Genomic DNA, 21,959 nt, shown 5'->3' on the forward strand with positions numbered 1-21,959 from the left:
AATGTTATCTGGGTTGGGGTGATTACAAATGAATGATACTGAAATGAATTTCTTTGGTAAGGATCCGTATAATAATTGAGATGGTCTGATGGACATAAAGTGTCGATCACATAAATCTTATTACATTATGTAATTTTTATCAAAGTAAATGTGTGTAATAATGTGTGTTTCTACCATAAAAGAAAGGTTTCGATGTATCATGAAAAGGTAACTCAGTGCTTCATATTTGACTCATTCAGACTGCTGTGAGTACTTACTTATCCACATGATACATACATATATGTCCTACTATGAGAGTATTGTGTTTGGAACAACAGTAATCCAACAAGTATCTGGAATGACGTGGTATAAATAGCCTGCTGAGTGTGTGTGTGTGTGTGTGTGTGTGTGTGTGTGTGTGAGCCCATTGGCTGGTGGTTGTGTGGGTGGTCCTCTAAATTCTGGTTCTTTAGCAGCACTGCACCCAGACATTAGAGACCATTCGGAACATCGGCTGTTGGCAGAAACGACGTAGAAGAAGAGAGAAGTTTTGGTCCTCAGGACAATCAGCTATCAGCTGTCTTCTAGGTCACGGTGAGGTCACGCAAAGACACAAACGGCAGGATCAAAACAAATTCTACAATAACATTATTACATCGATATGTGATCTAAAATCAGATAGATGTGCAATTTACAAACACGTTAGATGTGTGTGTGTGTGATAGTGTGACTCTGGAAGCTGCTGTGATAATACACTCACACACACTCTTGCTGACACCATGTAGTTTGTGTGTTTCTCCTCTCAGGTCTTGAACTTGTGACCACATAGCATCACATCTGCATCCTTCCTCCTCCACGTTTTTGTCTTTCCACCCTGCATCGTCCTGGGTGATGGACCGCTCGGTTCAGGAGCTTTTCCTCAACTTTATGATCGTGCTGATCACCGTGCTGCTGATGTGGCTTCTGGTCAAATCTTACCAAGACTGATGATGGAGGGATGAGTGGTTACCATGGCAACACTTAATTGCTGAAGGATTTTGCGTTCAGCCGTGGCTTTGTTGGGCCCACAAGCTGCGTGCATGTGATCACTTGATTCTTCCTTTGTCGTCCTTCTTTATGAATGTGACCTTGAGTCTTTGGCTGGAGCCGCTGGGGATCGACGGGCCAGCGGGATGAGAGGGTGAATAAAAATAAATATAATAAACAAGGCTTTGGGAGTCACGTATCAAATTACTGCTGTGACCACAAGCAGCTGACTAACAGCAACAAGCTCTTCTCCTCAGCAGGGACGAATCTCACGTTCATCTGATCCAGTATTCACCGATAAGAAATGATTCTGTATTGATTGTGTAAATGGAAACATGCTCTGTATTCTGTGTAAAAATGAAGAGAACCCTGCAGATGACGAGGAGTAAGATCTTAATGTTTGGATTAGTTTGGTCTTTACCATCAAACCAAACATTCTGGTATGTTGGCAGTTTTTCATACAGTATTGATTGATTGATGGTAATGATAACTGGCACTTTGATCCATCAATTCTGGATTCTTTTTTTTTTTTTTGAGGATGTGAAATTTATCATTTTGTTTTGCTTAGTTTAATCCATCTGACTGATCTGGCATCCTAAAGATGTCATCAATGGACAGGTCTGTCCCATTATGGTAAATGTTATATTAACATAACCAGACCAATAATTATGTAATCGTGGGCAGAAAAAAAACGTGGCTCAGATGACAAAGTGGGTTCAAACATCACATTTCAGATGGACCCTGTGTGTGGCCACAGTGTGTACATCTTCCTCCCACCATTCCTCACTAAGGGGGGGTCCAGGCTCGGCCTCCAGTCAGCCCTAAGATAAGATAAGATAATCCTTTATTTGTCCCACAACGGGGGAATTCACAAGCCCTGAGATTTTGACTGATCTGATGGATCCAGGATGTGGTGACAGAGACTTCCTCTTAGCGGAGACACGAAAGTGAGCAAACCATCCCAAACGATACAAAGGCAGGAAAGCATTTAGAGACTAAATGTCTGACTTGGAAGAACCTAAAAATGGAACGGCGCTAACTTGATTTAACAAACAATAGAACAAACCGTTTTCATATCATTTTACCTTAATATATATATAATAATAAATGTCATCAACTTTACTGCATCAACGTTTCCTGGAGAATGTTTACGTGTCAGATACACAAGACACTGGAAGATCAGCTTCGAGTCTTTCTTCTGGCAAGTTCGCTATCTTCTGTCTTTCTTCTGATACGTCTGCACATTAAGCACTTGGATATGACTTTGCGAGCTGCAGAATTGGCATTGACGATCCAGAATCTTTTTCTGAGCTGCGAGAGAATATATTTTCTCCCTCCATGTCCAAGCTGCTCATGTATGTGCTGAAGAATGAGTGTGGAGACATGAAGGGGGTAGAATCATGGGCCGCTTGGCCTCTTCGGGCATTGCTGCTCAGCGCAGCCGTCCTCCATCCTCCAGTACTGGATCCAGTAGATGGTGCTCTTCTTGGCTTCTAGATCATCTTGGCTAAGTGACAAAGACTCTGAAGGATTCTGTGGCCACTCTGTTTCTGACTTCCACAAGAACTCTGGTCCGTTTATCCATGGTTTGCATTTGACAAAGTTGTCTGCAGTCGTTCCTCTTGATGCTAAATCAGCTGGATTCAGCTTTGTTCCAATATATTTTCGCTGGGTGACTGTGGTGTTTTCTCTTATGACAGAGATTCAATTAGCCACAAATGTACGGAATCTTGTGTGTTCATTTGCAATGTACTTTAAACTGACTGACAGAAAAGTTGAACTGTTGAAGCTGGATGTCTAACTCTTTTCTGAGTATTTTATCCACTCTAAGGGCTTAGACAGCTGCCACAAGTTCCAGGTAGGTATTGTCGTTTGCTTTAACGGATACATGCACAGTGTGTTTTCCTGCTGTCAGTCTCAGATAGCTTACTGTGCCATAGACGTGTTCATTGCGTCTGAGAAGTGATGCAGTTCAGCCTGTGTGGATGCTCCAATTCCATCTGGCTTCACACAGCGCGCCACTGTGAACTTTTCCAGTATGTCAAGGCTGGCCATCCATTTCCTCCACTTCTCTGATGCCTGCAGTACTTCAAGGTCCCAGCTGCACTTGTTTCCTGAAGAAGCAACTTAGCAGGCAGAGTTAGAAAGGAAACCAAGCGGGTCATAGATAGAGCCGACCATTGACAGAATATTTCTTCTGGTGTGCGGCTTATCTTTGACAGAGATGTTAAACTTGAATGTGTCACTCTCTACACACCATTATAATCCTAGGGCTCTCTCTGTGGGGAGTTTATTCCGGTCCGAATCCAGTTCTTTCATTTCAGTGGCTCTATCTTTTTTTTTGGGATATGTGACAGTACAGAGCGGCTGTTACTCACCCACTTCGTAAGGTGGAATCCCCCCTTGTGGCAAACACAGGTAAGGTCTTTCACCAGGTCCATTGCTTTCTGTTCTGTTTTAAGAGACTTCAAACAGGCATTTCTACTCATAGTGACTTTTGAGTGAATATGAAGCAGGCTGGGAAGCTTGGCTCCGCATACCTTACACGACAGTTGCCTCCTGCAGTCCTTTCTCATGTGCCCTAAGCACATACAGCCAAAACAAACTCCCTGTTCCATTAGGAAGGCAATCTTCTCATTTCTGTTGAACTTATTTTTCAAGTGTTGTTCCGCAACCTGATAGTTCTTCAGCATGACTGGGCTTTCTCTCCTGAAAGGTAAGTCTGTGTTGTAATGTCCATCTTGCAGCTTGATGGGCTGCTCAGCGATTTTCATAAACCTTTTATCTTCCACTGACATTTCTTTATCATCCAATATCTCATTAAAGTCATGGTTGTACTGTTGTACAAGCAAATCTTCCAGTTTCACAACTGATATTCTATTAACAGAAACACTACAAAGCCCATTGCTATCTGTAATGACACTGCTTTCCAGAGGACCATCGATAACCCATCCCAACAGGGTTTTCACAGCATACGGCCCATCTCCATGACTGTTAATGTTTTTCCACGGTTCTATTACTTTAGGAGCATTGTTTCCAATCAACAACTCCACTTCAGCATTGAGTTTCGGGATCTGGACCTCACTCAGGTAAGGCCACTTAGACAGCTCTTCTGTCTTTGGAATGCTGTCAATATCCACAGGCAAACTCTTTTGAGTGTACACTTCAGGGAGTGCAATAAAATTGTTTTCATTTAATGCACTAACCCAGTGGTTCTCAAACTTTGGTACCCATACCACCAGTGGTATGCGGGCTCCCTGTAGTGGTACGCGGACGAATCAAATAAAAATATCGGAAATGCGACTTAAAATAAGTTTAGCCGGTGCCGGCGCACTTGTTGGTGAAAATCACGGACAGCAACACCCCCAGGCTTGAAGATGCTTCACCACTCATCCGAAAGGCTTCTTCAGTGCCTTTCAGATGAGAGGTGAAAAGTCTTCAAGCCTTTACCAGCAAGTCCAGTTGCCTAAGATTTACTTTCCTTGGATACCATGACCTGGATGACAGTGGCGGGCCGAGCATTTCACACCTAGGCCTGATGTCAAATTTCGTTCTGAAGCAGCGCAACCAAGACGGAAGCTATGAAATGAAGAGAATAGACTACAGGGAATAATTTAATAAATATTGTGGTAAAAAGTGGAAGAGAACTACCTGAACTTCAAGACAAAGGCTTTTAACACTTCACCATCCAAGGGCCTCACACACACACACACACACACACACACACACACACACACACACACACACACAGACACACACACACACACACACGTACTCACATACACATCCATCCACACACACACACACACACACACACATCCACTGTTAATAGAGCTTGACACACACACACACACACACACACACACACACACATCCACACCAATACACGTCCACACACACACACACACACACACACACACGCACAGATACAAAATGTGCTTTTTTCATCTCACCATCTCATAAGGGTATTTTAGAGGCCATTGTGAAAAGGGCTCGCTCTCTCCTGTTTTTGGCTCCTCCATAATCTCTTCTACCTGGGGCTCTGTCTCCCTGGCTCTTCTCTTCCTCTCTGATCCTCTCTTGCTCTTTCTTTCTGTAACCTTCATTTTCCATTCTTCTCTCCTTTCTGACCATCATTACATGGTTTGTTTATCAAGGTTTATTTCATCTGTTGTATCTGTTTAGATCTTCTCTCAGCTATTGCAACTGTAACTGTAATGTCAACTATCAGCTCAAGTTGGTAAACTATCCACCATTCTTTCACTTCTATCGTGCCATGCCTCTCTGTATAGCTAAATTAGCATCAGTAAATCACAGTGCCATTCTTATTTATTAATGGAGTCAGATAAAACACAGTTACTATCTCTGTCCATAGTAGAGTGTGAGTTTTTTCATCCTTACAGTATGCATGCATGCGTGTGCATGTGTGTGTGTGTGTGTGTGTATGCATGCGTGTTGTTGTGTGTGTGCATGCCTGTGTGTGTTTGTGTGTGTGTGTATGCATGCCTGTCGTTGTGTGTGTGCATGCCTGTGTGTGTTTGTGTGTGTGTGTGTGTGTGTGTGTGTGTGTGTGTGTGCATGCTTGTGTGTGCACACATGTGTGTGTGTGTGTGTGCGCGCGTGTGCGCATGCATGTGTGTGTGTTATGCTGCGTCCCTGGTTTCACTCCAGGGGTCTCTTTGCTTGTTGAAGCTGATGACCTGACAGTGAAACTCTGTGAGCGCTTTGGGCATCGGTGCCACTTCCTCCCACTGACTCCGCCCACTGTCGTACACCTGCACAAACAATCAAAGTAGCGCTGTCATGGAAGGAACGTTTACATTAAGAACCCCATAGAAACACAAGCTGCTGTGCTATTTTCTCCTACCTGAACTTCATCGGAGATCTCATTGGGGGAATAGTCTCCACCCAGGATGTAGATCCGCTCCCTGAAGCCCACCACTCCGGCATTGAACCCTGCACACTCAAACGACCCCTCACCTTTCCACACACAGGTCTCTGGACAGAAGCTGTACACCTGGAGGAAACACGGGTGGCCACACGTTCACTGGGGAATCCTTCTTAAAGCACACGTCTATACTTTGCTGAGAGACCAATGTCTGACCTTATAGGTGGAAAGGTCACACAGGTGTAGCGTGTTATTAATGGACACAGCTTTGACCAGGGTGGCATGAAAGAACTGACCAAACTCTGCCACTAGGCGACTCCACTGGTCCTGCTTGGCATCGTAATGGAAAAAGCAGTCCAGTGAGGGGTTAAAGGAGTCTGTGGTCTCCACCTCTGACCCCAGCGTGTAGATGCTGCTGCCACACACACTGGCCTCTGGGTAAAATATTGCAGAGGGCAGCGGACTAACCGAGCACCAAACCTGGGACAGCGGCTCATAGTACTCCACCTACAGGCACAACACAAACACTGCAAGACCTGAAAAAACACACTTACTGACCGACAGCTTCAGTCTACAGTCTCATGCATGCAAGAGGACGTTTATGTCAAACTGTTGAAAGCTTCTCTGAACAGGAGAGGAGAACAGAAGCTGTTTACAACCCCAAAAACGCTTTCCATGACCTCAGCGTTGATGTGGGCGTTCTCATTTTCACAGGTTGACTTTTCTAAAGATTGCTAGGTCAGCTGGGTGAGACACTGGTAAGAACTATAGAAGACAATTAGGTGAACAGAAAAACGTCTATGAGCTTTATGTAAAGTCCAGTGATCACTGTCCACCTGGATGCCAAAGATGAAGCTCCACTGACGCGCCCACACATTCATACAAAAAGCTATCCTACCAACATTTTCCAGTATGATAAAATTCTGAATGAATCCCAGACTTGTCGGGAATTCATTATTCATCTTGTGTGTAGCACAATGTCTAATCTGCTCTGAGGATCAATAAGGCTAAGTCTTATGTAGAAACTAAAGAAGTCCTTACCTCCAGCAGATGGGGAGCGCCCCCCCCGCCAGACCCCCGACCCCGTCCCCCGATCACATACACTCTGTCCAGACAGGTCACAGCCGTGTGCATGGTGCGGGGCGTCTGCATTGGCGATGCAGGCGAACACACTCCACTCACAGGACTAAAACACCACATCTCGTCTGTTGCATCGTGGAACAACTCAGCCACGTGGAGACGTATTGCCCGGCAACAGTTCCCTCGACAACCACCTGTCACAAACACCTTAGATCCAGAGAAAGCATCAACAGAGCCTGGTGAAAGCTCACTGATCATCCCAGCATGTTGTTTTCTGCTCCTGAATTTACCTTTTCAGCAAAGCAGGTGAGGTGGGAGCCTGGGGGGTCTGGCATCATGGCCATCCCCTCCCCATGTTCCTGTGCCACATCCATCCACTTGTCTGTTTGTGGACAGTAGATGAGGGTGTGGTGGAGGTCGCCGTTCTCCTCCGTTTTGTGGATGTAGATGTAGCTCTCTGTGGTGGACGGCCGAGCGTCAGTAAGCAGACCCTCGTGTTGCAACTGTCTGCTCTGGGCTTCAGACAACAGAGCAACACATGAGTCCCCATCACGCATTAGCTTTGAGTCAGAGAGAGTCTGAAACGCAGAAAAACATAGACAGAGAACAAAGATATGTGTAAGTGTGTGTGTGTGTGTGTGTGTGTGTGTGTGTGTGTACTTTTAGTGCAGCTGCAGGTAGATGGTGGAGTCTCGTTAAACGTAACAGTCCTGGTAAAAACGAACGTCTTCCAGGGAGGTCGTGATCAATCCACCTTAGAAGAGACATCACTACTGCTTCTTCACTGGGAACAATCAGTGAATCTGATCTCACGCACGATTCCAACACATTCACCTGTAAGGAGCAAGACCGACACATACAGGCAGAGCCAGGATGTTGGATAAGCTCACCTGTCAGATTTTACATAGCAGAGAGTTTATACAAACGCCACTACATCTCTCTACACTTGACCTTTATTATCTGACCTCTTCTGGTCAGGGTGGCCGTGGCTCAGTCCATAGGGGACTCGGCTTAGGAACCGGAGGGTATCCGGTTCGAGCTACCCTCCACCCCTGTGGACCAAAAAGCGTGGACTGGCAGCAGGCAGCTGAAGAGTTGCCAGTTTGTCTCCAGGGCACTGCCAAGGTGACCTTGAGCAAGGCACCGAACCCCAACCTGCTCCATGGCTGGCTGCCTGCTGTGCCCCCTCTGGTGCATGTGTGTGTGTGTAGGAGGGGGGCGCAACTTTCAGATGTGTTTGGTTTGCATTGTGTGTGTAAAAACGCATGTATGCAGGAATTGCAGGGAGTGTTAACTGCATTGATCTGAATTTCTCAATTGCTGGGATAAAATAAAGGGGTGTTCTTCTTCACTTGACCTTGAAAACCTCCCATAGTAACATGAATGATCTTTCTCCTTTTTAGTTTAGGTGATCAATAATCAATACTGTGTGATCTATTCTGGCTGGAGCTCTGTAGCTGCTGAAGATCCATTCAAACTGTTTGTCCTTTACTGAATCAGCTCCATCTCAGCTAAATGATGGTGCTAGTCGTGTATTTGTAGCCCTGCTAGGCCCTCTGCCTGGATACATAGAGCTCCTTTCTGAAGATCACTTTATGACCACCAGATCTGGATCCTTCTGACCCAGATCCAACTGATCCAGATCCTACTGACCCAGATCCTACTGACCCAGATCCAGTGTTTGGATTTGGAGGCTGCTGTACTGTTTTTAGCTTCTGCTACCATCGAGTGGTAACCTGGTGTTTACACAGGACAAGCAGTCTGAACGGTTGTCTATGGACCAAAGATTATGTTTTAATGTAATAACTTAAAAACTTTTAAACTATCTAGATAAAACACACTGCCACACACACGCACACACAAACCAATGCAATACATCTCCTCTTTGGTGGAGGTAACAATATATCAGGGTTTCCACACTTTAATTTATTTCACAGTAGTTGGGAAAGCCAAAGAAATGAATTATAATGTATGCAGTGTATGACAACATCTATTCCAAACTCTTTCTCATGAAACTTTAAAAAAAAGTTAGTTTGTTAGTTAGTAGTTTTTTTCTGTCTGAACAAACAACTTCTTTGACCTATCATCACAGAGAGATATAGAATTGCTCACTTGCATATCCAGGAAGTCCGGGGTTAAGGAAAAGTCATGGAAGTTTTGAAGAATAAACTCATTGGCACTTCGGATGAGGGAGGCAGAGCCATACGCCTCGCCGAGCGCCAGGAGGGACAGACAGTTACCCAGATCTATGGTGCCTAACAGGAAGTCGCTGCAAGCTTTGGACAGGATGGAAACCTAAGGACACAATGATAAAAACAGAAAATATCCTCCATTAAACACAACATACTGCTTCTTTCTACTTTTCTATGAGTTGAAACATGAAATGTGTCTCTGAATCCATGTTAGAATAATGCCGGCTAAACATAAAGCTTTTTCACATGAATCAAATCAAATCAAATGTTTCTGCATAGATCCAAATTACAAAAAGGCTTCAATGGTCTTCACAGGCCTACAGCAGCAGACTGACTCAGAAGGAGAAGAAGAGAAAGGGAGAGGAAATACAGAGAGATTCAAACTGCTCAGACGGCGAGCAGGTGAGCAACAGGAAGCATGGGTGAGCAACAGGAGACTGCAGCAACAACGCAAGAGTGCAGCAAAAGATTAACAATAACAATAATAATAATAATAGTGATGATAACATAGTTAGTGATAGGGAGGTGTGTGTGCAGGGGAGTCACACATCACAGTTTGATGTCTAATGGTGAATTCTAAGATTTAATGTAGATAATGAGGATGTTTCCTCCTGCATTGTCTTTTTCGTGTGTTCTCCACACCACAAGCACGTTTGAGACACTGCATGAGACTATGTTGTGATAGCAACATGCATGGACAAAAGGGCCTGGGCCCAGGGCTCCATCTGGATTATCATCCAGTTAAAAATCAATAACAGTTAAGATCAATGCTGTATTCATCATAATAAAAACAATTAGATGAAAAAAAGCTCCAGGCATTTCCAAAACTTGTAGCATTTATTTTTATTTTTTCATGACTGCATGAGACCTGGATAACATTAAAGATACTGGGCCTCAATAAAGCGCATTTAAATCTTTATATACCTACTGTATATCCATTCTACTGAAAATCAGCTCCAAGATATAAATACTACACATGATGAAGATGATTGTATATGTACCTGCAGGAAGGACGCGAGCTGAAACAGTGAGTCCACACTGCTGTCTGTGATCAACACCTCTCCACCATATGCAAAGTCCAGGAAGGAACACACAGCCGTTGCACACTGGTTACCAAGAGTTACCACGCCATCGCTACGTTCCCGCATGTCCAACTCAAACATGGCTCTAACCACAAGAGAGACATGGGAGGACGACAGGACACACAGACACAGGTGGACATATGAAGAAGACAGATGCATTATGAGGGATAGATAGATGGTCTCACACAGAGACAGACCTGAAGAAGTCGCTGCATGCTGCGATCACGCAGCGGTGGCAGGGAAAACTGCATTCCTGGACATGAATTGTGAAGTCAAAGAGCAGAGCTCGCTCCCGGAACGATCTGAGCATACTCAGAAGCTGAAGTCCATGAGACCCTGATGCCCGCAGCACGCTCCTGCGCTCTGGAACCGTGTTGCATTGTGGAACACAACTAGGTTGCAAACTGGGAAGGCTGCTACTGCTGCAGTTAATGGTAAGAGCGAAGGATTGTACCTGCTCGCCCATCTTGATTAAGTATGACAACATTAAAACAAAATTAAGTTTTTGGCGGATATAGATCAACACACACACACACACAAAGGGTGGGAAGAGAAGGGGGAGGTAAAAAAAAAGGAAGGAAATGTGAACATGATAATCAATACTAACAAGTCATTCTGATCACAATCTGCTAAGCTCATATACAGAAAGCCTGTTTGGCTTCTTCAGCACAGCACTTCTCATCACAGTTTCATGAGTTACTCACGGTTAGAGGACCGGATCAGCACCACAGACAGTTCTCCACACACCGCCGTCACTTCCGGACGCTGAAGTCACGCGAGAACGATAGATTCCGCAATAACACTTTTGAGCAGACGCGTTCACGGACAGCTGCGGTCACCGCGGACGCGCAGTAGATCTGATCAGACTTCTCTCTTGAGTCCGCTTTGATGGCGTTCAGCGTCCGACGTATTTACAGGCTCTGCGGTTTAAGCCTGCGCGTTCACCCTTTGATAACGACATTTACGTCGCGCGCACCCTCGCGCACGCGGAAAGTCTAAAGCCGGCCTAATTTATGTACGATGTGTGATTAAAACTAAACCTGGATAATAATAATAATAATAATAATAATAATAATAATAATAATAATAATAATCGCCACCTGGTTCCACCAGATGGGTATGTGTGTGTGTGTATGTATATATTTATATATATATATATATATATATATATGGTATCGTACAGAAATGTAAGAAAAAAAGAAGTGTACATATCAGTGCTTGAAATCAGACTGATAAAGAACTAATCCAAAAAACATGTAAAACTAACATGTTTTACACTGTACTATATAAAGTATCGATGTCGTCATGGTTGATATTTTAAATTATGTGTTATTAAAACAATTCCACGTGTTCCCAACAGCTCAGACTGAAGAGATCACACACACACACACACACACACACATCATGGACGCTGTGCCCCCCCCCCCCCCCCCCCCTCCCCCCGCATCCCTACACCCCCGCCTCCTCTCGGCTCCTCATCTCCATCCACCCATCCCCCACACAGTGGCCGCACGTCTCTCGCTCTCTCTCTCTCTGGGTGAAAGCTGCTGTCTTCTGGCCGACTGAACGCACAGATCTGAGGTGGAGCACAGGCGAGCAGAGAGCCAACATACACCGGAGAATCGTTTTTCGTCCGACCGAGAGTCTTTGGTAAGTGTGTTAAGCTGAATTGAAGACCGTGTTTGTCTTTTTTTTCCTCCTCTCATTGTCTTCCGTGCTGGCTGCAGTGGCGCTAGCTCGCTAAGCTAGCCGGGCTAAATGTTCAGACAGCGGACAAACTGATGCCCTGTGTGTACCGATGAGGTTCGTCGGGTCCGTGCTGGGAGCAGGCAGCGGGGTTGTTTGCTGCCGTGTTGGTGTGCTCCACTTTGAGCCGCCGCGGGTGTGTTTCTTTGTCTGTGTTCCGTGGAGCTAGCGCGCTAACTGGCTGTTTGGGTAGCTGCGTGTGTAGCGGGATGCGGGGATGCTACGGTGGTTTAGCGGCGGAGTTTTCTGCTTATTAAGCAGATTGAAAGAATCCGAAAACAATGCGGGACTGACCCGTATGCTGCGGTGTGATGTCCTGACGTGTATTAGTGACCTCAGCGTGCTAACGGAGGCTAATCTGATGATGATTGCCAAGATGGACCCCGGAGCTGTTATCTAGAAATGGTTGGATTTTCAAAATGGTGTCGGTGTTTGACTGTGACCGTGTTTGTGGCTGTTTGTGCTCCGCGGGCAGCGACAGAAACACACACACGAACTGCCCGAAGTCCATCACCCGTCAACCAAACTAGTGCGTTCCATGCTGTTCCGTAATGTTGTCTATTGATTCCTCTGCCGGGGCTCTTAAAAGCTTATCAGGTTCTTTGTCTCACATGTGTGTCGGCTTGTCTCCAGCTCGGGGTGAAAGTGTTAAATTTGTCAAATGTGATTGCACTCTTCTCTGGATGATGGGAAGACAAAGGGCTCTTCTGCATCTGCCCAGTATTGCACACAGAGGACGAGTTTTAAGATGCTTGATGTTTTACGTGTGTGCAGCGGTTTGTCAGTATTGTTGTTAAATATCGCACTTCTCGTATGGAGCCTGACACAGTGCAAAGGAGGCAGAATTACTGTCTGTTAAATGTTAAACGATAAAGACCGAATTGCTTCCTCGGTTACTGATGAATTCTCCTCTGCCTCCGGGTTATAACTCTAACCTGCTTTATCCAGTTTAATTCAGGTAGCTCCATCTGATGTGAATTGAGTTCTGACGTGACCCCAGTGCCTCTTGACACATGACCTGAGCCATAACCCTCCCAATGCAACACTACTCAGTACTGAGATATATTCAAACAAAAACATTAATTGCTCACATGATAACAGCTGTGTATAACTTTTACAACTCCAGTGAAATCAAACTTTTGTCTTAAGGAAATGCACACAAAATGGTGGTTGTGGAGAAATGCAGTGAGCAACAAAGACCCAGATGGCTTAGTAGAGCTGTTGTTCTGCTGTCTTCTACTAAGATCATTCAAACAAACACAAATCAGTTAAGTGTGAGCTCAGCTGTTGATATCAGAGCTGAGTGAAGGAACTAGTTACCATAGTGACTATAGGCCATGTGCCCAATTTGTCCTCTACATTTCCTCTTCTGTTCTCCACCAGCTCCTCTGCTGCACAGTTCTTTTTGATCCACTGCACACTTGATGTCTCTAAGATGTCTTCATGATGCTGAGACTTGCTTGTTTGAAAAGCTGCTGTAACTTTGTACCTCTTTTTATTATCATCACACTAGTTGTTTATTTACATCTGATATTATGTGACTTAATTTAGTATGTTGTCCTTGTTTTATATAATTACACGATGACCGCTATTTTGAAGCTGTGAATACTGTGTGTCCTGCCTCTGCCTGAACGGCTCCTTCACTCATCGCTTTGGTGCCTCACAGTGTGTGTAGTTGATCCCACTGATGATATTTGGTGTTACTTCCTGGACGTGATGACATCCTAGCTGTTAATGAAGCTTCTTACCCTGTGTTGGTCTCAGTCCAGCTCAGGCTGATGTGTGAAGTAAAACAGGTGAAGTGTGATTTTAGTTTAGAAGTTTTTCCCTGATGGAACAGCAGCTGAGTGTGTTAATGCGAAATGAAAGTAAAACGACAACAAAAAGCACAGCATGAAGAAGATAGTGTGGGCTGGGATGGAGAGCACACGTGAATACACACGCATGGCTCTGCCTGAGCACATATACGGTATTGGTGTTCTAACCCTAACAAGGACTTTGCGGTGAAAGGAGAGAGGTGCTGTTAAGCTGGACGGGTTTGAAGAACACAAAGTCCTGTATGATTTATGTGTCTGATAGCTGCTGGTGCTCAGTGCAACATGGGCTTGGCTAAGAACGGCAATGGGATGCATACAGACCTTTATGCTTCATGAAGTCAGTAAGCATCTGCTGGGCTTTAAAATGTAACCAAGATTATTTTTCCAATTTTGCTGCAATGTGGGCATTCCACCAGCAGATGCCGCACGTCTGAGCAAGAACAGCAACCAAAAATGGAAATGTGTAGAATTAGTGGCATTTACTGTATCTGCAACCAGCGCTAGGCTACCTTGCAACCAAGATGGTCGCGGCTCTAAGGGAGGAAACGTGAATCTACACAGCAAAGACCATCAGATGAACTTCATACTAGGGCGGCACCCACTATTTTTAACAATTAATCTACAGATAATGTCTTCTCTTGAAAACAAATGTAACAAAACAAAGTATGCACTGCATTATTCCACAACAATCAATAGCCCGGTTTTAACCCAAACCCAAATCTATCGTGTTTGGTGGGTGGAGAATAAGGCTTGGGGGACAAATGACGTAGAACGATAACCAGAAAACAAGCTGCACAAAATAAAAAGCATTCCCAGGCCAGACGAGATATATAATCCCTACAGCATGTTCTGGGTCTGTCTCAGGGTCTCCTCCCAGTAGGATGTGCCCTGCCCACCTCAGCTGACTCCTTTCCACGCGAAGGAGTAGCGGCTCTATGCCGAGCTGCCTCCAGATGGTCAAGCTCCTCACCCTATCTCAAAGGCTAAGCCCGGCCACCCTTCAAAGGAATCTCGTTTTGGCCTCTTGAATTGCGATCTCATTCTATCGGTCTCTACCCAAAATTACTCACTCCTTTTTTCCCTCACTTGTGAACAAGATCCCAAGATACTTGAACTCCTTCACTTGAGGCAGCAACTCCCAATCCGCAGGGACCTAGTACCTCATACTCCCACGGTACCACCCACAGGATTCCCCGAGGGACCTGGTCATAAGCCTTCTCCAAGTCCACAAAACACATGAAGATGGGCGTACTCCCAGGACCCCCACCAGGGTGAAGACCTGCTCCACTGTTCCATGGCTAGGACGATACCTACAATGCTCCTCCTGAATCCGAGGTTTGACAATTAGTCAGAGCCCCCTTTCCAGCACCCTAGAAAATACTTTCCCGAGTAGGCTGGAAAGTATGTTTCCACGATAATTAGAGCACACTTACTTGTCCCCTTTTTTGAAAATGGGAACCACCACCCCGGTCTACCAATCCACAGTCACTGTCCCTGACCTCCATGCGACACTGAAGAGGCAAGTCAGCCAAGACAGCCCTACAATGTCCAGAGCCTTCGGCATCTCAGGGCGGATCTCATCCACACCCGACGCCTTGTCGCTGCGACTTCTGCCAGGGATATGGATGGAACCCCCCCCCCGGTCTTCGGACTCTGCCTCCTCCAACCCGCGGTGTGCGGGTGTCCTTTTCCATAGCCTCCCTGAACTCCTTCCCCACCCAGGTTTTTGCGTTGGCATGCCGTAGCCCTTCTGACCCCCCAGTACCCGTATGGCGCTTCAGGAGACCTACGGGCCAACCAAGCCCTAAAGACCCCCTTCAGCCTGAAGGCCTCCCTTACCGCCAGTGTCCACCAGCGGGTTCATTGGGTTGGCGCCACAACACGCACGCCACCCAGAGTCCCCAAGAAGGCCCAAGAAGTACTCTAAGCTGCTGTCTGGTGCATAAGCACACACAACAGTATCTATTTTGCACAGCTTTATATTATTTAGTGTCTGTCTAAAATAGACAATCGTGGGCGACTTTTTTTCCACCACAACTTGTTCTCTGTTGTTGTTGTTTTTACCTGCTGCAACCATCTACAGGTCTACGCACATTTATGCACATCAACGTATTTCCATAAACGATTGCGTTGACGCGCCGCCCCAATCCTACACTATACGGACACAACCTGCTGTTAAATGTATGTCCAGCTGCATTGGTCAAACCAGGCTTAGTGTGTATTCATTACACTGTGGGAAAAAATGCAACAACAAAAACACATTAGTAACTCAAAAAGTAGATGTTAATGTAACATGATATAATAATATATGTATGTAATATAACTAAGAATTAATTGGTAATCATACAAATAAAAGTGTGTGTGAGATCATTTACATGCCCTTGTCATGATGAACAAACTGGAGCAGCAACCTCTGTGAAAAGTAAAACACATTTAGAATTGCATTGATTTTGCATTGTTTTCACTGAATAAGAACGCATTTATATTTCTCGTAATACATGAACCATAATTGTGACACTGTTTAATCATCATTCATTCTGATCAGTCAGGAATAAGTGTGAATTTAAATCTTTATCTTATTTTATCTTTTGTGTTTTATGATTAGTTTAGCTCACTAATGAACTTGGGCACGGCGCCTAAATGGTAGAATGGAGGGAAGAGGCGCTCAAAACTCGGCCTCCATCCACCTCAACCCTGACCTCAATTAGGTCACCTAAGGAGCCTGACATCCTCCAGGAACCAATACACCTTTCCCCCTGCTGTGCACCTGTTTAGATTCCACACACTCGCACACAATAGGCTAACCAACTACTCTGTATGTCGAAAGTCTCTCCTACTCAAACATGTTTAGAAGGTGTGAGTACTCACACAATCATGCAGTTTTAATCACTTGCACACGAACACTGTGGTTGTGGCTCATCTGTGAGTTGATCACACTTTTCCTGCTGTGTTTTCTGTTTTCATGGGCTTTGTTCGGCTTTGCTGCCATTAAACGCACTCATCACTAAACATGCATTGTATGTCATATTGGGGAATAGAATTAAAGGTGACTGACTGAACATGCACACATCACATCACCAAACACACGTCACTAAACACGCACACATATCGCTAAACACGCACACATTAATCATCAACGTGCCCGTTAGTGGGCCTGGAAACTCCTTTGGGAGATTGTATGTGATAAGGGGCTATAGAAATAAAGTTCACGTGGGCGAGAAAAACTTCTGATCTATATAAGGAGGGCACAATAGAAAACGTTTAGGAACCACTGGGCTATAGAAATAAAGTTGACTTGACTGACTAAACACGCACACATCACTTGGCCAAACAAGCACATGTCACCAAACGAGCTCACACGCACACAGCGCCCCCTGCTGCTGTTTTTTTGCTGCTTTGCTGATTAATTTCCTCTTTCTGCCTTATTTGTTTCTTCTACCTGTTAATTTCCTCTTCCTGTGTTCATTTTAATCGTGACCTCTTGCTGTTTTAATTTCAGATTTGCATAGCCACTCCCACTCCTCCCTCATTTGCATACAGCGAGAATGGCGAGCGGGCACCCCACAGACAAATTCAGTTTCATGTATCAACCAGACACGCACAAGAGGTACGGGACACACGCACACACACAGACACATACATACACATCCTCTATAAAGGTAAGTTTCACTCAGAGAGGAGCACAATATATAAATGAAGATGCATTATGGGAAATGTAGGTACAATTCTGTGGCACTATCACTTTCTGTGGCAGCCATGTTCAGGTAAGCCCCGCCCCACCTGGCCCGGCTCTGTCCAGCACCGGCCTTAATTTGGCTTCTGCTCATTCTCTGGCTCTGCTTTTGCTTGTAGCTGCATGAGAAAGAGGCAGTTTGTCAATTATTAATTGTATATTAGGATTTATCAGCCTTCATTTTCCTCTCGCTCAATGTCGCTGTGAAAGAGAGAGAGAGAGAGATTGTGTGTGTGTTTCGGTGGGCCGTTAATCTGTTCTGTGACTGAGTGAATCATGATGACTCTGTGAATTCTTTCTCTCTCCTTGATCCCCTACCCTCCACCCACGCAGTAAGAATAGGTTATCATCTGGTATGAATCCAGTCTACAGCCCTGTCCAGCCTGGAACTCCATATGGGAACCCTAAGAACATGGCCTTTACAGGTAACATACATGCTGTATCCTTCACCTTCACACTCAGGTTGATGGACAGATTGCAAACGGCATCAGCTTCCGCCTGCTTCCTCCTCCACCTTTTCTGTGTACAGCACATTCTCACTGTGTGTGTGTGTGTGTGTGTGTGTTTTGCAGGTTATCCAGGAGGTTATCCAACCACGGCTCCCACCTACACACCCAACCTTTACCAAACAGGAAGTCCTGGGTATCCACCAGGTAAACACACACATCTTTCCAACACTTTTTTGGTAGCAACTTGGTCACGTTTCTCCATAACAAGCTCCTGTCATATATTGTAATCACTTCCCAAACGATTCAAGAAAGGGAGTAAAGCAGCGGTCAGTTATTACCCATTGTAATAACTGACAGTGCTTGTATGAAACTATTACTACACTGCCTCATCTAGGAGTTCTTTCATATTCACACACCATTGCCATTTAATGCCCTGCATGCATGTTACACACAGCAACACACGCACAGTCCATCTCTTTGTCCTGTCTCCTTGTGCCAGCATATTTGACCTTCAGGCTTCTCCCGGTGGCTGTTCACAGTTACTACACTCTGCCGACCGATCTGTCAGTGTGTGACGATGCCACTGGTGATGGTGATAATAATGATGATGATAAAGAAGGCACTTAGGCTCCACCTGCTGCATGTTGGAGGCTCAATGTAAATACAGACACATCAGCTGTTTTTTCTTACTTCCTTTGTCCTCCTTTGTTAAGGATACACTCAAGCTGGCACTCCATACAAAGTGCCCCCCACTCAGACTAACGGAGCGCCCCCTCCCTACACTCCCACCCCCACTCCATACCCGACAGCAATGTATCCGATCCGCAGTGCCTACCCTCAGCAGAACCTCTACGCTCAGGTACCATATGTTAAAACATCCTCTTCATTTTCTCGTGGACTTTTCATCTTGAAATTAATTTTGGTGGCATAAACATGCACTTGTTTCATGAGCACCATGTGTGCTGTCCCTCTTTCACTTCACCGTGGCTCACATATTTGAAGGAAGTGTGTGTTGACGTGTGTCCTGTTTGGTGACAGGGGGCTTACTACACCCAGCCTGTGTACGCGGCTCAGCCACACGTGATCCACCACACCACTGTGGTGCAGCCCAACAGCATCCCCTCCACCGCCCTCTACCCGGCCCCTGTCCCTGTACCTGCTCCTCGCAACAACGGCATGGCTGCCATGGGGATGGTAGCCGGGACAACCATGGCGATGAGCGCAGGTATAAGCAAAACTGCACTTGTCGGATAAGAGCACAAACATACTACACATCCCTTCTTAGTTTAATCTTAATTTGTTGGAGGGATTTACATAATTTACTGGTTCATCTCCTTTACTTCTAATTTCTGTGTTGGTTTCTCTGTAAGTTGTCTCATTGTGTAGATCAGTGGTTCCCAACCTTTTTGTTAAGGGACCCCTATTTTACCATGTATACATACTGACGACCCCCACGGCCCCCCACCAACATACAATTACAACTACTTCTTCAACTACTTCATCTACCTCTTTTGTAATATCTTCATGTATGTTTCATTATATTCAGTGCATAAAAACAATAACAGCACAGACTAATTAACTGTACAATGAAGCTCATCTTAAAAACTAAAACTAGCAATTTGTTTAAACTTCTTCACAGATTATTCCCTGGGAATATTGCAATGTATCACAACATTTTTTCTCTCAATATACTCAATATAACTGTCGGAGTAAATCCTTTCTATTTTTCTTGAGAAATTCAGTATTCTCCCCTCCTTAAAGCTTAAGGCTCTTTGTTTTTACGATGTACTTCTGTAATACAGGACCAGGTCATTTAACTGGCCTGCCATGCTAGCGTAGCTGCTGGTGTTTCAACTACAAGTGCCCTTATCCTCCCAAGATTTAAAAAAAAAGTTTATCATTATTTTTTTCTTTATTAATGAAGATAGGCCGAGAGCCTTTTAAAACAAAACCCTAAATGTAGTTGTCGTCTTTACAGAAATGAATTATATGCTGAGACATGTATTTTTTTATATAAAAATTCTTGCACACCCAAAATCAAGAGAGCTTTGCGACCACCTGTGGAGCCTTAGCGACCCCTTCCTTATCAGTGATTGAGTTGCAAAGTGATTGATCAGTGGTTACATGATTGATCAACAATTTTCAAGTTCTTGATCAATGATTGATAAATTGCTCTTTCCTGAAGGAACCCTGCTGACAACGCCTCAGCATCCCCCGATCGGAGCGCATCCAGTTACCGTGCCAACCTACAGGCCCCAGGGGACCCCTGGGTACAGCTATGTGCCGCCTCACTGGTAGAAGCAGCGTCATGTAAGGTGGCCCTTTTCTTCCTCTCTTCCTCTCGTCCTCTTCCTGTTTGTTTGACGTCTGCGTGTGTTTCCTCTCCTCAGATCTCCACTCCGCCATCGTATGCAACCGCTCTAATCTTACACGGGCTCCCGCTGGTTACCATGGGAACTCGGCACCGTCTGCAAGAACAAAACTAAAGTGCAACAGCCACTTTAACGTTATCATTATCGTTTTACGAAAGCTGCTTTTATTTTCCATTTGCCAACCAGTCATTACTTTATTCTTTCTACTTTTAAGGTTTTTCCTCTTTGGTTTCCTTTGCTGTGTGTCACATCACACTCTACCAATCGCCGTGTGTGTGTGTGTGTGTGTGTGTGTGTGTGTGTGTGTGTGTGTGTGTGTGTGTGTGTGTGTGTGTGTGTGTGTGTGTGTGTGTGTGTGTGTGTGTGTGTGTGTGTGTGTGTGTGTGTGTGTGTGTGTGTGTGTGTGTGTGTGTGTGTGTGTGTCTGAAATATCAGGCACTTACTCGTCATTGTCATCAGTTACTACAAAGGTCATCATCGTCGTCATTGGTCACTACAGAGGCCGCCGCCTGCATTGTATCAACGTCTTGTCTGTCCGCTTCGTGTTTGACTTTCCTCTTCATCGTCTGCTTGGTTGGGTCAGTTTGACCTTGTTGTCTTCCAGCATGTCTGTGAGCACTTAGCTGCTGTTTCCAGACCTGAGGCCCCGCCCAGTGTGACATCATGTCCTTCATACTATGCACTATGCAGCTGCTCTGTTGTCGGACAACGCGGCCTCATTCAGCCTTTTTCTGTGGGCATAAAAAACACACACACAATCACCGCGTGGCACTTAGAGTATGTCAGCTATGTTCCCTCACACACACAAACATTGGGGTTCAGGAGGATAAAGGGTCAGAGGTCACAGTATGAGATGTGACTGACGGGGCCAGTCATCTCAAGGTGTGTAATACACACACACACACATACTCTACTGTTGGCACTGTGTTCTAGCCTTATGACGAGGACCAATCAGCAAACACTGGACGCTGTGCAGGTCAGAGTGGATAGAATGTAAAGGAGCGAACAGATGAAAATAATCATCACAAGAACTCAGCGTGTCGAATTCAGAGTCACCGCCAACAAGAAGTGTGTCAATCTACACCCTGCAGGGGGCGCAAGCGTGCTGCGTAGCTTGCATTCACGTTTGCAAAAGCAAACACCATTTTCCAGGCCTTTTTTTGTTTCAATTGCCCGGGTAGAATTGTCACTATGTCGCCATGGTTACCACTTTTCAGGTTCCCCAACATCGATTGATTTCTGGTGGAAATTTTAGTTTCGCAAACCAGATTGAAAGCGGTTCTCCAGACTTAACCTGTTCCTGTTCCATGTCAATTGGAGCAGAGAGTGTCCCGTGCGTGTTCATTGGTCCTTAGCTTGAGAGTGAGGGTGTGTCACAGCAGGAGGGGCAGGGTTTATGATGAGGCGAGGCCTGCTGGATGTATGCAGACGGTTTGATATTGCAATAAAAGCTTCAGTTTAAATAGAAACATATCAAAGTTTGGCTCGTTAGGAAATGTTGCACAATACAAGAGAATAAAAAGTTAATTTATCAAGGAGGTACTGAGGAAGAACAGACTTAAGTTTGTTCTGTAATTGAAACGATAAGTGGTCAC

General features: G+C 45.1%; 3 protein-coding genes across 4 annotated transcripts; 2 read left to right on the forward strand and 1 right to left on the reverse strand.

Annotated features, from left to right (window-relative positions):
* The first annotated feature begins 482 nt into the window (after positions 1-482).
* Positions 483-1,134, forward strand: sln (sarcolipin). The gene is made up of 2 exons (XM_076139748.1): positions 483-573; positions 786-1,134. The coding sequence occupies exon 2, from the start codon at positions 871-873 to the stop codon at positions 964-966; it is 96 nt and encodes a 31-aa protein (XP_075995863.1). The 5' UTR covers positions 483-573; positions 786-870; the 3' UTR covers positions 967-1,134.
* A 3,443-nt stretch (positions 1,135-4,577) lies between these two features.
* kbtbd3 (kelch repeat and BTB (POZ) domain containing 3) lies at positions 4,578-10,780 on the reverse strand. The gene is made up of 9 exons (XM_076146416.1): positions 10,445-10,780; positions 10,167-10,332; positions 9,086-9,268; positions 7,634-7,807; positions 7,264-7,551; positions 6,935-7,180; positions 6,110-6,400; positions 5,873-6,022; positions 4,578-5,780 (listed from the first exon to the last, which is right to left on the reverse strand). The coding sequence occupies exons 1-9, from the start codon at positions 10,732-10,734 to the stop codon at positions 5,649-5,651; spliced, it is 1,920 nt and encodes a 639-aa protein (XP_076002531.1). The 5' UTR covers positions 10,735-10,780; the 3' UTR covers positions 4,578-5,648.
* A 944-nt stretch (positions 10,781-11,724) lies between these two features.
* Positions 11,725-21,095, forward strand: fam168a (family with sequence similarity 168 member A). 2 transcript variants are annotated; one of them, XM_076146398.1, is made up of 8 exons: positions 11,725-11,897; positions 17,310-17,417; positions 17,877-17,968; positions 18,116-18,196; positions 18,706-18,851; positions 19,031-19,217; positions 20,178-20,302; positions 20,383-21,095. In XM_076146398.1, the coding sequence occupies exons 2-7, from the start codon at positions 17,356-17,358 to the stop codon at positions 20,288-20,290; spliced, it is 681 nt and encodes a 226-aa protein (XP_076002513.1). In that variant the 5' UTR covers positions 11,725-11,897; positions 17,310-17,355; the 3' UTR covers positions 20,291-20,302; positions 20,383-21,095. The 2 variants fall into 2 exon arrangements, with proteins under 2 accessions (XP_076002513.1, XP_076002521.1); XM_076146406.1 differs by lacking the exon at positions 17,310-17,417.
* The last annotated feature ends 864 nt before the right edge of the window (positions 21,096-21,959 follow it).

Source organism: Genypterus blacodes, unplaced genomic scaffold (genome assembly GCF_046128005.1).
Source record: "Genypterus blacodes isolate CSIRO-AG114 ecotype Tasmania unplaced genomic scaffold, CSIRO-AGI_Gbla_v1 ptg000003l_1, whole genome shotgun sequence".
NCBI classification, from domain to species: Eukaryota; Metazoa; Chordata; class Actinopteri; order Ophidiiformes; family Ophidiidae; genus Genypterus; species Genypterus blacodes.